General features: G+C 35.8%; 1 protein-coding gene across 4 annotated transcripts in view; it reads right to left on the reverse strand.

The window, feature by feature from the left end:
• The window catches only part of LAMA2 (laminin subunit alpha 2), a 346,441-nt gene that overhangs the window by 190,556 nt on the left and 142,823 nt on the right, over window positions 1–13,062 (reverse strand). For all 4 annotated transcript variants that reach the window (XM_058420096.1, XM_058420095.1, XM_040060645.2 and 1 more), the window contains exons 10-12: window positions 11,018–11,178; window positions 7,296–7,436; window positions 5,737–5,910 (exon numbers count right to left, since the gene is read on the reverse strand). In XM_058420096.1, coding sequence (XP_058276079.1) covers window positions 5,737–5,910; window positions 7,296–7,436; window positions 11,018–11,178 — 476 coding nt within the window. The remainder of the gene's footprint in view (window positions 1–5,736; window positions 5,911–7,295; window positions 7,437–11,017; window positions 11,179–13,062) is intronic.

Genomic DNA, 13,062 nt, shown 5'->3' on the forward strand with positions numbered 1-13,062 from the left:
CCGTAACAGTCTACTGGGCATCCTTAGTTTCCTTGCAATCACAATAATGGCTGTACTTGAACCGTCCCAACAGGATACCCAAGCATCATTAAAAGCATTAATGAGGAACAAAGTGTACAAAATTTACTTATCTCTTGGTAGTTCTTTACAGTCATGGCTAGCTGAGCTGCAAGCAGGACAGTACTAATATTGTTGCACTTTTTACTGGGGATCAAGCCAAATTTGGCCAGCCACATCTGTGAAAGAATGCAGACACTTACCTCTGTGCATTTCATGGTGCCAAGCTGAAAGAATATTTCAAGAAAAATAAAGAATCTAAACAAATAATGAAATACAAATTAAGTAAACTTAAAGAAAGCACCAGTCAGATGTGGTTCAAGTCCTTAAAATGTTTTGCTTTTCCCTTGGATGTCTGCTCTGTTTGTCTCATCTTTTCCATATCTGACTCTGCCTATTATCTCAATTTTTAGAAGTTATATTGAAATAAGTGCTAATAAAATAAATGGTACATTTGGTATAAATAGAAGACAATTTCATACTGTTGACTGAGTCTGATTACCATGGTGACTTGGTTTCAGTCAGGCCAGTTTAGGTTGTGATTTAAAATAAAACAGCATTATTTAGATCAGTTTAATGCTACTTGTTATAAAATGAAAAACATATCAATAAACTAAACCATCTTTTTCTTAGAAGAATGCATTTTAACATGAAAGACAAAAGATACTGAAGTAGCTGTCTTTACATAATTTATTTTTTTCTTTAGATTTAACTGAATAATTTTATTTTTTTTGCCATGAGTTGGCTATTTTAAAAAATCTGAAATTTGCAGCAACTGTGAATAACTTCAGGGGTGTTGAAGGACATATCTTGCATACCATGTACTGCTGATGCCTATTAGTGTTTCTTTTATAAATATGGATAACATGCATATAACCAAACTATTTCATCCTACTCATACTTATAATATAATAAGAATCATTAAATGACCCTACCAAATTTGTTTTGTTATTTTATGCCTCACCTCGAGGATCATATTCCCTACTCTATTCCCAATTTACTGTTGCAAGCTTGGAGACATGCTTTGCTACACATTCAAATCTGGTGCTGACACTTTCATGTGCAGATGATTTAAAAAAGGCAAATTCTTCATGAAGTAGCCTTACCATCACACAATAAGCAAATACTTCAGGCACTGCCATTAGATTTCTAAAGGGTGACCTGCTTAAATTCGGACAACCCATATTCATTAGGGAACAAAATCTTCTACTCATTCCCTACACTGTCCATACAACCAGCTGAAAGAAAGGGTTTTCTTACAAAGGGGCACAACTGGAGATCACCGCAGCCCATCTAAGCTGCGCTACTTTGCTTCCCTGACAATAAAGCAATACAGACACATGCTTAAAAAAAAATCAGTCTGTCACCCGAATTTGACAGAGTTGAGTGTTGGAATTCTGTAAGATAGATTACTTTCATTAGGCTAAATAATTTCCAAACCAACTGATGGTAAAAATAGTAGCTTCCAACTACAAATTAACATGCATTTCATCCATTTATACCAAAAGGTATTATGTTAGATTGTTTTCCTTTTTGAGGCAGGCACTAAAACCAAAGGGTCTATTTAACTCCATCATGTCCTATGAACAAAAAAATCTTGAGATCTGAAACCATGTCAATGCTAGATGAAGCTTTCTGGGCTTAGATGCATCCATAATTCAGGATAATTGATCCCGGCATTTCAGTTCTAGCATATTATTGTATTATTTACGCTTCTTTATGTTTTGGGTCTCAACTCCATCCCTTCCCCACTGGGAGCCATAGACTGCAATTTTCTTGCATTATTCCGCCTTTTATATTAGAATTGCCTAAGAAATGAAAACAAATGGAAGGAAATAAACATAAAAGCCATGAGGACCTAGTTTATGATTATTTTATAATTCAATTTTTAATCCTGTGAGGTATTCTAGGCAGTCTGCAATACACAATATGTCACAAAACAAACTGCTCATTCTATCCCAATCTAGTTTTCCACAAGTGAAGTACTTTTAAAAGGCTGTCAGATTTCAAAAATTTGTATGAGTTGACTACAGGCTTATTACAGCATCTTCATTTCTGGATTCAAACAATGACTTTGTGAAGTCAGCAAATAGGTTATTAGCAAATAGCTAATTACAACATAAAGGAAAATAAATGAAGGAACAGGGTCAAAAAGTCTCCTTCCTATTCTGTATATACAAAATCTAAATAAAATTTTCAGCTGCTGTCTTGGTTTTATCTAGAAGTCAGAGAAAGAACAATATCTGTCACATGGCTGCTTTAGGTCTACGGAGTTGACAAACATGATGTCCAAGAATTTTTCCAATTGATAACAAAGCTTAACATTCAAACATCTTTTGCTTTAATTTTCAATATACTCTGACTTCATGAAGGATCAGCTTACATTAACCTTACTTACAGTGAATGGGATCATGCTGTACAACGAATTTAAATGGTTCCTGTAAAACAGGGATGGATTCAAGAAACATCTCAATCCAAGTCTGTCAGTATGCATACAGTGGTTTGGAGAAAAAGTGGTTTAGGATTTCCATCATGTTGTTTAAAGTTTGAGTAATGGCAACATTAGTGTCTGCTCAAAACCCAGATGGAAGAGTGGCAGGGGATGTATTACGTACTGTGCGTTGAGACCTAACAATGCCCAGAGATTTGAATTCTAAGATGAACTCCACCTAAGGACTGAATTAACCTGCAACAGCTGACCAAAGGCAGTGCCCTAGTTATCTGAAAAAGGCAAGGTAAATCTCCACCTTCACATTAAAGCTGGCCCTTGGCAAAGAAAGGATGATAAAACTTGCAGCTAAGGAAAAAAATAAAGCATGTACCCAAGGATGAAAGTTTCCTCATGGAATTTCAAGTGGCCTCAACCACCTCTCATGTTTGTGTCATGGAGAGGTAAGGAGGGGTGTCAGACATTTAGATATGTTGAATAACATGTTTACTTTTATCTAATTATAAGGAGCTTCTCCTCATCATACAAATTATCAAATTGCTTTTTGATGATGTAACAAAGAGGCAGAGTATATATGTAATGTTAGACTTCCAAAATACCACACACCCCCAACCCTTCTGCACTAACTTTAAAGAAACAAGCATTTCACATTATCCTGCTGAGTTTGGTATCTAATTTTTAAATTTATGCTTTCTTTTCAGTGCTCTGATCAAATGTTATCATACTATAACTCATAACACTTTCAGACAAATTTGTAAAATATTTTAGTGTGGACACATGCTTAAAAGAAACATACAGATCCATTGTCACAACAAATTAAGAAACTGATAACTCAAAGAAAATGGGGTTTTCAATATCTAAAATGTAATTAGAGTTTCTAGAATAATGCAATTCTTCAGATACTAGAAGGTCTAGCACAGTGCACATCCTCAGGATTGCTGCATTCCTTAGTTCAGTAGGTTATGAGAAGGTAGGCAGGCAAGAATATAAACTGCTTTATGATATCTAGTAAAACCTTAATACTAGCCATTTTAAATCCATTCTCTCAAATTATCCACTAGCTATTTTATTTCCAGAAATTAAATTCCTCCAGATTACTCCCAAACGTATTCTGCATCAAAAACATTGTTCAATATCTCAGTTCAAATGCATATCATATATTTAAAAAAAATAATCTGAATTTATAAAACAAAGTTTAAGTTCTAGTAGCAGCACACATATTTAGAAGACTAAAAGGGCTTGGTAATATTAAAGTAATTTGCTTACGTTTTTGTCCCACTCTGACATGAACAAGAATCCTGTACCATCTACAGCCTCTTGTTATTTAGAATGTCTCCTTCGAGACACAGTAAAAGACCAGTATCACACAGCCTAGTGTCACCCAGATTTAGATGAAAAAGAAAAAGCTGAAAGTTGCACAGGGGCATCCTATTTATAATGTTCTTTTCCTCCAAGAGAAAGATGGAGATAGATGTAAAGCAAGCAGATAGCACACATATGTCAATCAACATTGTGGAGGCACACGCAGGACATGCCAACTTCATATTAAAAGAATTATTTGATATAAGGTCTCTGAGCTATATTTGAAATGCAGGAGGGTTACTACCTCTCTTTATTCAATTTTATTTTGGGGAATATTATTTAAGAGCAATAATTGTAGCAATATAAAGGAGAGATAGCTTTCTGTGACACAAGATTTATAAATTACAAGAGAAGTGTACATCTTGATAAAAGATTTTTAAATTTTTTTTCTATGTTTCTTAAGACAAAAATTCTTGAAGAGTTTGCATGCTTTTACATACCAATTACTCTATAGCTAGCAATTATTCTCAAGTAAGGATGCTTTTCATCTAGATTCAGCTATTTGGTTTTATTCAGTTTCAGCCACTTAGAGAAATGCTTTATTGAGTTTACAAATAAGGACTCTCAATATTCTATTTCCATTTCCATTTCCATAGCATAAATCATCTGGCCTAGGCATGTCATTATGACTACAGTTTATGTGATGCAACATGACAGTTAAGATGTACTGTGGTAATTTGAGTGCTTTCAGTGTTATTGTAGTATCAAAAATTTATATGGTTCAGTTATTAAGGCAAATTGCTTCATTCATACAGCGATATCTGACAGTAACCACAAAGGACCTCCAAATTACACTGAAAAAATATCTTCCACATTCAAATAAAGTGTGCATATTCCTACCATTATTTCGCTCACTGGCTAGAAGCAAGATGAAATTCTGTCAGTAAAAGTATCAGTTCATATTTCAGGGTAAGTTCACCAGACATGCAATAGTATAAAAGAAACTCGCCCTTGCCCAGTTAAGTGAGCCTGACTCTCTTTAACAATTTATAGGCCATGAACAGGATGCCCAATTCTTTGGAATGATGCTATTTAGTTTCAATGTGCTCACTTACCTTCTGTCATGTTGATTTTCAGCCAACAGGAAGAAATAAATAAATAAGAAGTTGACTAGCCTGAAGAGACTACAGAGGAAAATGGGTCTAAATACATCAGTGTTAGCATTTCTGATAAGTTTTAGCATTATAAGGGCTACAGAAAATTGAAAGCTGTTAAGCTTTCTCCACATTTAAGACTCATTCAGTCTTCAATTCTAACCTCTGCAAAAAAAAAAAGAGATTTTCATGAAACTATTTTGGATTTGGTATTAACTTGTGGGGTGTGAATATGCGTGTACATGTACGCTTAGATAGATGCAGGCTTAAATACGTGCATTAGAGCTGTCACAAAACTCACAACAGCATTTTCTGAGTTTCAGGGTAGAGAGCTCTCCACACACACAAGTTTCCTGACAAGCATTAAAGTTTTGCAACACACCCCCAGAACATCTGATACACAGCCTGCATCTCTGAAAAGCAGATGAGGGAACTGGTTTTGAAAGAGGACAATGTGAGAAAAGAACAGGCCAAGCTGAACCACACACCAGCTAGTTCATTCAAAAAACAATGCTATGAACTAGCTGGACTTCTCTAACACCTCACAGCAGGAGACCAAGGAGGGCTCAAGGTTAAAGATCCTTGGGTAATTTTGTCTACCTAACTTTATGCTTCACAAGGATACTCCACACAGGTGATTCCTTTCTGCTTGCAATTTTGCCGGTCAAATAGCAAACCAATTTTAACCTCCTTCAGTTCCAACCCCTTTCAAAGCCTTACCTTTTCTTCTCAATAAAACAAATTAGTGTTTAGGCACATACCACCTGCACTTACTTTGTTGCCCAAATAAGGACCGGGTGCGCTCCAATAGTAGATCTGCGGCAGTACTTTTTGCGCAGCCACGTTGCTGATGCTAAGCTGCTGATGGCCATCAAACCTCTTTTGCGTGGGAATAACTCTGATGAGACCTGGTAAGTCAGTCAGATACCATCCATTCATATCTTCTATCTAAAATAATAGGAAAATAAATAAATAACCCCCACATTACAATAAGTATCAGGACACTGATTGCTTCTATAGGCACAACCTCCCATTCTTCAATTTTTTAAAAAAAACTGATTAGGTTTAATAGCAGTGTGGGCACCAAGGACAACAGAGTAATAACAGCAAGCATTTTTTATTGTATATGACTGGGAATTATAACTACTTAGTTTGAAATAACTGCAAGTATTTGCACTCTGTTCTTCATGGTCCAGAGCAAGAAGGAAATTCCATCACACAAACATATGTGCAAGATTATCTACAAATATTTTGCAAGTTTTCAGTAAATAATATCAGTCACAGATTGTACAGAAGATGGGCTGACAAATGGTTATACATTTTCAGCATAATTTATGATAATTTTCAATTCTAAAACCTTACTACTTACAAGGCAAATATACTTTGTATACTTTCATAACTTTATGGTGCTAGAAAGCACCAGGACTTGAATTTTTGAAATCCTATAACTAGAAATGAATCATCAGAGAAGAGCACACTGCTTGTACAAAGATGGCTTCCAGAGCCCAGATACAAGTGGAACAATAAACAAGCTCAATCATGGAATGGAAAATTTCCCAGTTGCTGGCATGTAAATGAGAACATTAGGCATATGTTACTTGCAGACGTCCAGTATAACAATACGGCCAAAATAAAGATCTAGTAGACCTGGAACACATTTCCCAGACTCAGTCTACAGACATGAATATATAGCAAACATCCATGTCAGTCACATCAGTGTCTGAGTTTTGAGAACTAACTTACAGTTTAGAGTATATTTGCAGGCTAAAGATATTTTTCTAAAGTACCAATAAGAACAGTAGGTTCATTTCCCTCTCACATCCTTTCCTAGGAATGCAGCACACAAAACAAGTGCATTCAAAATGCCCCCTGCAAGGCATTTCTTTATCTTACTTAGCTGTGTGTTGTACAGTGAGTGTTTCCAAATTCTTAATTACCTCAGATCTAGAAATTTAATAATTACCTGGAAAAGTGGTTGCCCTATGGATATGGTGCATTTAACTCAGGAGTGGTTATGTATGCACATTACAGGACTGCGTTTATGCGTATGACTTCATTTTTTATTGTTATAGTTTCTTTTGTGCTTTTCACTGTTCTAATTGCTCTATTTCAGAACTTTCTCACAAAGAAGAGAGACAAAGCTTACAAGCATTTTCTTCTGGAAAAATGAAAAATATAATAAAATTATATTCATTTTATTAATAGCTCCAGTTGAAAGGGACCCATAAGAACATGCATGATTTTATAATAAGAAAAAACCTAGTAACAATTGTTAGTGACAGTACAAAAACCACAAAGCAATGGCATGTACTGTACGGTAAGATTTTTCTTACATTTCTGTAAGTAAAGGGAGACTGTCTGCAGATGTTTGTTTTCCCAGAGCAGAAACATTCCTCACAGCCTTCAGGATTATTTTGCTGAAGATTGAAGAAACCTGGTTTGCAGCGGTCACAGTTTTCTCCTTCAACATGTTCCTGGAAAGGCACATTAGAGTAGTACTTCAGTTGTCATAGATGAGAATTAGAGATCACTGGCTTTTTATTCTTCAGGAGGACTCTAAAGACATTTATAGGAGAGACTTCCTTATTTGTGAATGTTAGAAGCAAATCCTTTACACAGTAAAAGGTGCTAGGTGTATGCATATAAATAACAGGGCATGGAATTTGGACATTGAAAGAATTGTCAATTTTCATCTCTATGAATGGACATACTTAATTTGAGGTAATAATCTAGTTTATATCCTTTACACTTGAGTCTTAGAGGGGAAGGAAGTATGCCCAATGTTATGACCTCAACAACTGTAGTATGTAGGTAGGGCTGACAAAACCCACACACACCCAGCTGATGCGAACTACAGGAACATGGCAGTAGTCGTACGTATCCCTCAGAGTATCAGTTTTTCAGAGATCTGTCCTTAATACCTGAATTCAGGATAAATACAAGTGCTAAACAGGTTGTACTTCTTCTTTCCATAACTACATGTGTTTGCCAGCCATGCAGCCAGGTTTGAAAACTCTTCCCCTCCAGGAAGACATGCACTAAACGTACATGAGCTGTTCTAAAGTTAGCATTTTGTAACTGTATTTTTCATAAAAAGCTTACATTGTGCATTAAATCCTACTAACTTACACTATAAATCAATTTGTCCTATAGGCAGAATTAAAGCTAGGTTTTCTACACAGATTGTGTTGCAGGCGGCTCATGATATGGTGCTGGTTTACTAATCCAGTATTTTCCCCCACAGAGCTCCGAAAATTCTTCCCCTCTCAGAGGGATTATGCACAGCTCTTTAACTCTGGAGACAATGCTCTGTGGAATGCACTGGACTGAACTGTTGGCTCTACATCAGCTGAGAACAAACACATTATAAAAACCCTGCCCACATTGTGTAGTCTAGGACAGCATAAATACACAGCTCAGAAGCCACTGAAAGCCATTTGATAGCCTCCTGGTGAAGGTGTAGCAAACCCAGCAGAAACAGGGCAAAGCAGGTAGAGGTATGGGGAGAAAGAATAGCACACATGAATTAAGAGAAAATAGAGACAGTGTGCAGGAAGGGGCAACAACCTGCAAAAAGGGAGATACAATGGAAATGTAATAATGTTTTCACCAGTAATAATACAGTAACAATATGTGTACTGAAGTATCCTTGCTCTGTCTACTGCTGTGCTCTATGCTCCTCTTCAATAATATCATACAGCCTATTAAACAAACCACAAATATCTTTAATAAAACTCTGGATTACAAGTCAATTACATTTAACTTCAACACCTCCTTAATCTCAAGACTGGTGTTTTTACACTTTCACCAGAAATCTTGGGATTAATCAATGCACATTACCACCACAGGTATGTTAAAATCAACTGGTTACTCATGCTTCATGTGAATAATAATGTGAGCAACATCTGGGCAGAGAAATACTCTCACCCATTAAGAAACTACAATTACGAACGCTGGTCCCAAAAGTTTCATACTGTGTTGATGTGCTTAGTGTGTACTGAGTGGGAAGAGGAAAATAAAAAAGAGAGCTGCAAACCAAACGTGTCTAAATGCAAAGTTGCCCACTCTGCAGTCACAAATGTCATCTGGGAGTAAAACCTGTAGAACTCCATTGAGCAGGCAGCAAATTCAGTGAATAATAGATAAATAAAACTCAAAATTGGAAAAGAGATCTAGCCTATCCCTCAGAAAAATAAAACAATGTTTCTGCAAGCCCATGTAGTTCTCAATACTTTTCAGTGCAGTAGTAAGCTAACCAAAGATGAGACTTTGACCACATGCCTTCATAAAGCTGCAATATTTTGTGAAAAAAGGAATGTATCATTGCCCTCCTCCTTTCTGTATTTTAATTTACTCTAGTTAATGTGTAAAGATAACAACCTAATGCCCACTTTGTTGCATTTTGCTGCTTACAGTTAGGACTGCTTTTCAGTGATTTCCTTCACAAGAAAACTATCTAGCAAATTTACAGGTCATCATAGGTAATTGAAAGATGTGATCAAAAGAAGAGAAGCATTTTCCTAAGACCTGCTATTAACCAGACATCCTACTTTATTCTTCATATGTAGCATAACTAATCTGATGATTTCAGTATCCCTTTGACTATATTCTGCTTTCATTTGAATTTGAAGATTTCTAGTGAAATTAAATGTGTATGTATCTGTATCTCAGCTATCTACAAAATGTATCATTTTTCTCCCACAAGCACTCTAAAAAGGGATTGGTGGAGCACAAAGAAGACAAAAGATGAACACTGAGTGAAAAGTGCATATAATGAAACCTCTCAGGGATAGGAATAGTTATTTCTATTTCATATTTGTTAATTTTGGTCTGCGTGAACTGACAGGTCAGTTTTGCTTTGCATGAATAACATCATAAGAATCATTAAGCAGTATTTATCTAGTATTTAGCATAATATATCTTCATCAGAGCTCCATTCCAAGCCAGAACATAGCAAAATCACCCTCTTATGATCTTCTGGACTTGATGGCTAAGTAATAAGAAATGTGATACGGATGATTTTATTTCTGACAGAGAGCACATGGCTGTTACATAAAGTGAGGATAAGGTTAATTCTCTGAGTAGATTTCAGTGCTATGCAGCTGTCAAACCAGAGCTTTGTGTGTGTCCACAGCACAAGACAGAAGCATTTTTCGTACATTCATGTACTTAAGAATGTCATATAAGTATTTTTAAATTCTCATTTGTGACTGATTCTGTTAACTAAATTTTGGAAGGGAATTCCCACAAGTACAGTACAGAAAAATTGACCCACAGTACAGTGAGCTGTCCTTTGGGCATATTCATGGTCACTTACTAGACTGTGACTTAGAAAGCACAACCATTTCGAAAGCCTTTCTGATAGCTAGGTATTTTATAAGTGGATGCATGTGGTTTAAAATGTTCTTCCTTTCCATATAATATCAAGATGTAGTTTGAGGGAGATACCCCATGGCACACAGAGAAAAACCCTCTTTTTTTTTTTTTTTTTTTTTTTTTTTTTCTCAGAAATTAAGAAAGTCATCCTCCAGAAAGGATAGATTTTGTTTTTTTAAATATGTTAGAGATTTCTAAATAACCATCCCAAGGCAGGAAAGAATGTCATGTATTCCTAATGACTACTCCTAAAAGGCAACTTTCTTGTTTTAATAGATCATCTGTTTACTTCATTTTCTCTTTTCGAAATCACATTTACAGGTTAGATTTAGAATCCACAATAATGTAAACATATAGTTTCTGAGTAGATGAGGATGGAATTTGAAACAAACAATTCACAGGCTTTGTAAGCAACCCTTCATTACAGATTTCTAAGGACTTGAATGACTGGCAGCAGGCTCCTAGGTAAATATGTTGATTGCAGAAGAGTTCTGAGATGACACAACACATGTAGGATTTTGTTGGATTAAAAACAAGAGTTCTGTGAGAAGTGGCTAACATAGATACTGACACATTTAGGTAGAAGAGTGGAATACTCTGGCATAATAAAAGAGCACTAATGCAATCTTTCAGTATCATTAGTATCTTTCTATGGCTCAGAAGAATTTGACATCCATACCTTGCAGATGCAGGGACCGATGCAGGGGTCATCATTTTCACTGCCCTCAAGGGAGCAGTTGCAGGGCAGGCACTCAGGATATCCTGTATAACCCAAGGCACATCGGTTGCAGCTTTCTCCTGCATAGCCAGTCTTGCAGTGACAGAAACCAGGCAACAAATCTATGGGAAGAGGGAGAAAACATGAGATATAGTTCATTTGTCATTATTATTGCCAGATATGCACGTTAGAGTGCTCAAAGCAACACCTTTGGTAGGTTTAACATAAGGGGGTGTTTGTTGCTCACACTACGATCTATAACTCAGAGTCATCTGAGAGAGGCTAAAATGAACAATGTAAGAATAGAGCAAGTATACAGTGATTTGATTTTTGAGTTTCCAGAAATCTGCATATTAGAAATCTTGAACATCAAACATCCTTACTTCCTCACATCTAAAAGTTCCTGAAAACCTTCTCTTCCATTAATTCATCTAAAGGCCTTGCAACGTGCTTTTACTTTCAGAATCCATAAGGCTCCCTAGCAGGGAATTTCATATTTAGCCTTGTATAGTGTGAAAGAAAACACTGATATGTGTTAAATCTCTATTTATTGCCATCTAATTGTCATATCATAGAAAAGAGCAAGTAACCATTCACTTTATCTGTGCCATCTGTGATTTCAATATACTACTTCAACAGTAGTATTTCCTAAGGCCCTGTTGATGCTCTTGACTACTGCCGAGACAGAACTGAGTTAGCAGACCTGAGGCACAGTTCATGGTAATTCCAAGAGCTGTTTCACAACTGATAGCACCTAATTCAGAAATCAAAGTAATCACTATACAAGCAGAACTACTTTTCTCAATGTTCTATTCTGTAATTGCTACAAAAATTCTTCATTTATATTACAACCCGGCCACTGACTATCTTGAGATCCTTCTGAACATTTTGCAGCTCTTTCATTTTTCTATGCTGAAAGATTTTGTACTTGCTAACTTTGTCACCTTCCTACTCATCCCTTCTTCAGGTTAAATATGAATATTTCCAACAGTTCATATTGATCATCACTGTGAAAATGGTCCATTTATCCTTTTAACCAAGTGCTAAGCCATGAAAAAACCTTTTTCTCCTTATTCTGTTACACTTTATTTTGTGGATTTTGGTAAAAGATCTTGTCAAAACCTTTTGAAAGTCAAAATACAATATTAATCAAGTGAGCCTTTGTTCACATATTCATTTAATCCTTCAAGCAGATTCATAAGGCAGACTGTCTTCTATATAAAGCCCCTAGTCTTGAGTTTAGCCATTTTTGCCACATTTCAGAAATGGTATAAATCCTTTATTGTAGTTCTAGTGTTTTCTGTGGAACAGAAACCAGATCTTCGGATTCTAGTTTCCTGGAACACCCTGTCCTTCTTTTGGATAAACAGTGTCTATTTAACATTAATATCTATTTTAAAAAATACTATAAGTTACATTTAATGCCTCAAGCAGCTCAATTTTCAACTACTCGATTCATCCTGAAGCCATGGATAAATAGGCTATAAGCCTGACAAGTTTTGATTTTGCATTTATCAGCTTGCTTTAAACCCGACACTTCTGTTTGAGGCAGTTTTTCTGGCTTGTCCCCATGAAAGAAGACTCACAAGTGGGAAATTCCCTGAATTATTCTACTCACTGTTAAAAAGAATTAATATCACTTTTTTTGCTGTGTCCCTTTCTTTCTTGAGATGTCCATTTATAACTTGATTACAACTAAACCATATTTAACTCCTACTTGCATTTGAATCTCTAGCCGTTTGTCTGACTCTGAATTATCTGAAAAACTGCCTCTTAGCAACATCTAAGTATTTAGCAAATTGTTCCTTAAAATATGTGGATTTGTTATTAAGTGTATGACAGAAAGTCATACTCTTGATAATAAATACACATATTTTAAGGAACAATCTGTCACAATTTATATTCTTTTCTATTATCCTCAGTAAGAAATAACTTCTGATTTTCAGTGAGTTTCTTTCTGTTGTTTAAACAGATGTATCTTTTTTGTTGTTGTTTTTGCTAGCTTA

The sequence above is a fragment of the Hirundo rustica genome, chromosome 3, assembly GCF_015227805.2.
Source record: "Hirundo rustica isolate bHirRus1 chromosome 3, bHirRus1.pri.v3, whole genome shotgun sequence".
Classification (NCBI taxonomy): Eukaryota; Metazoa; Chordata; class Aves; order Passeriformes; family Hirundinidae; genus Hirundo; species Hirundo rustica.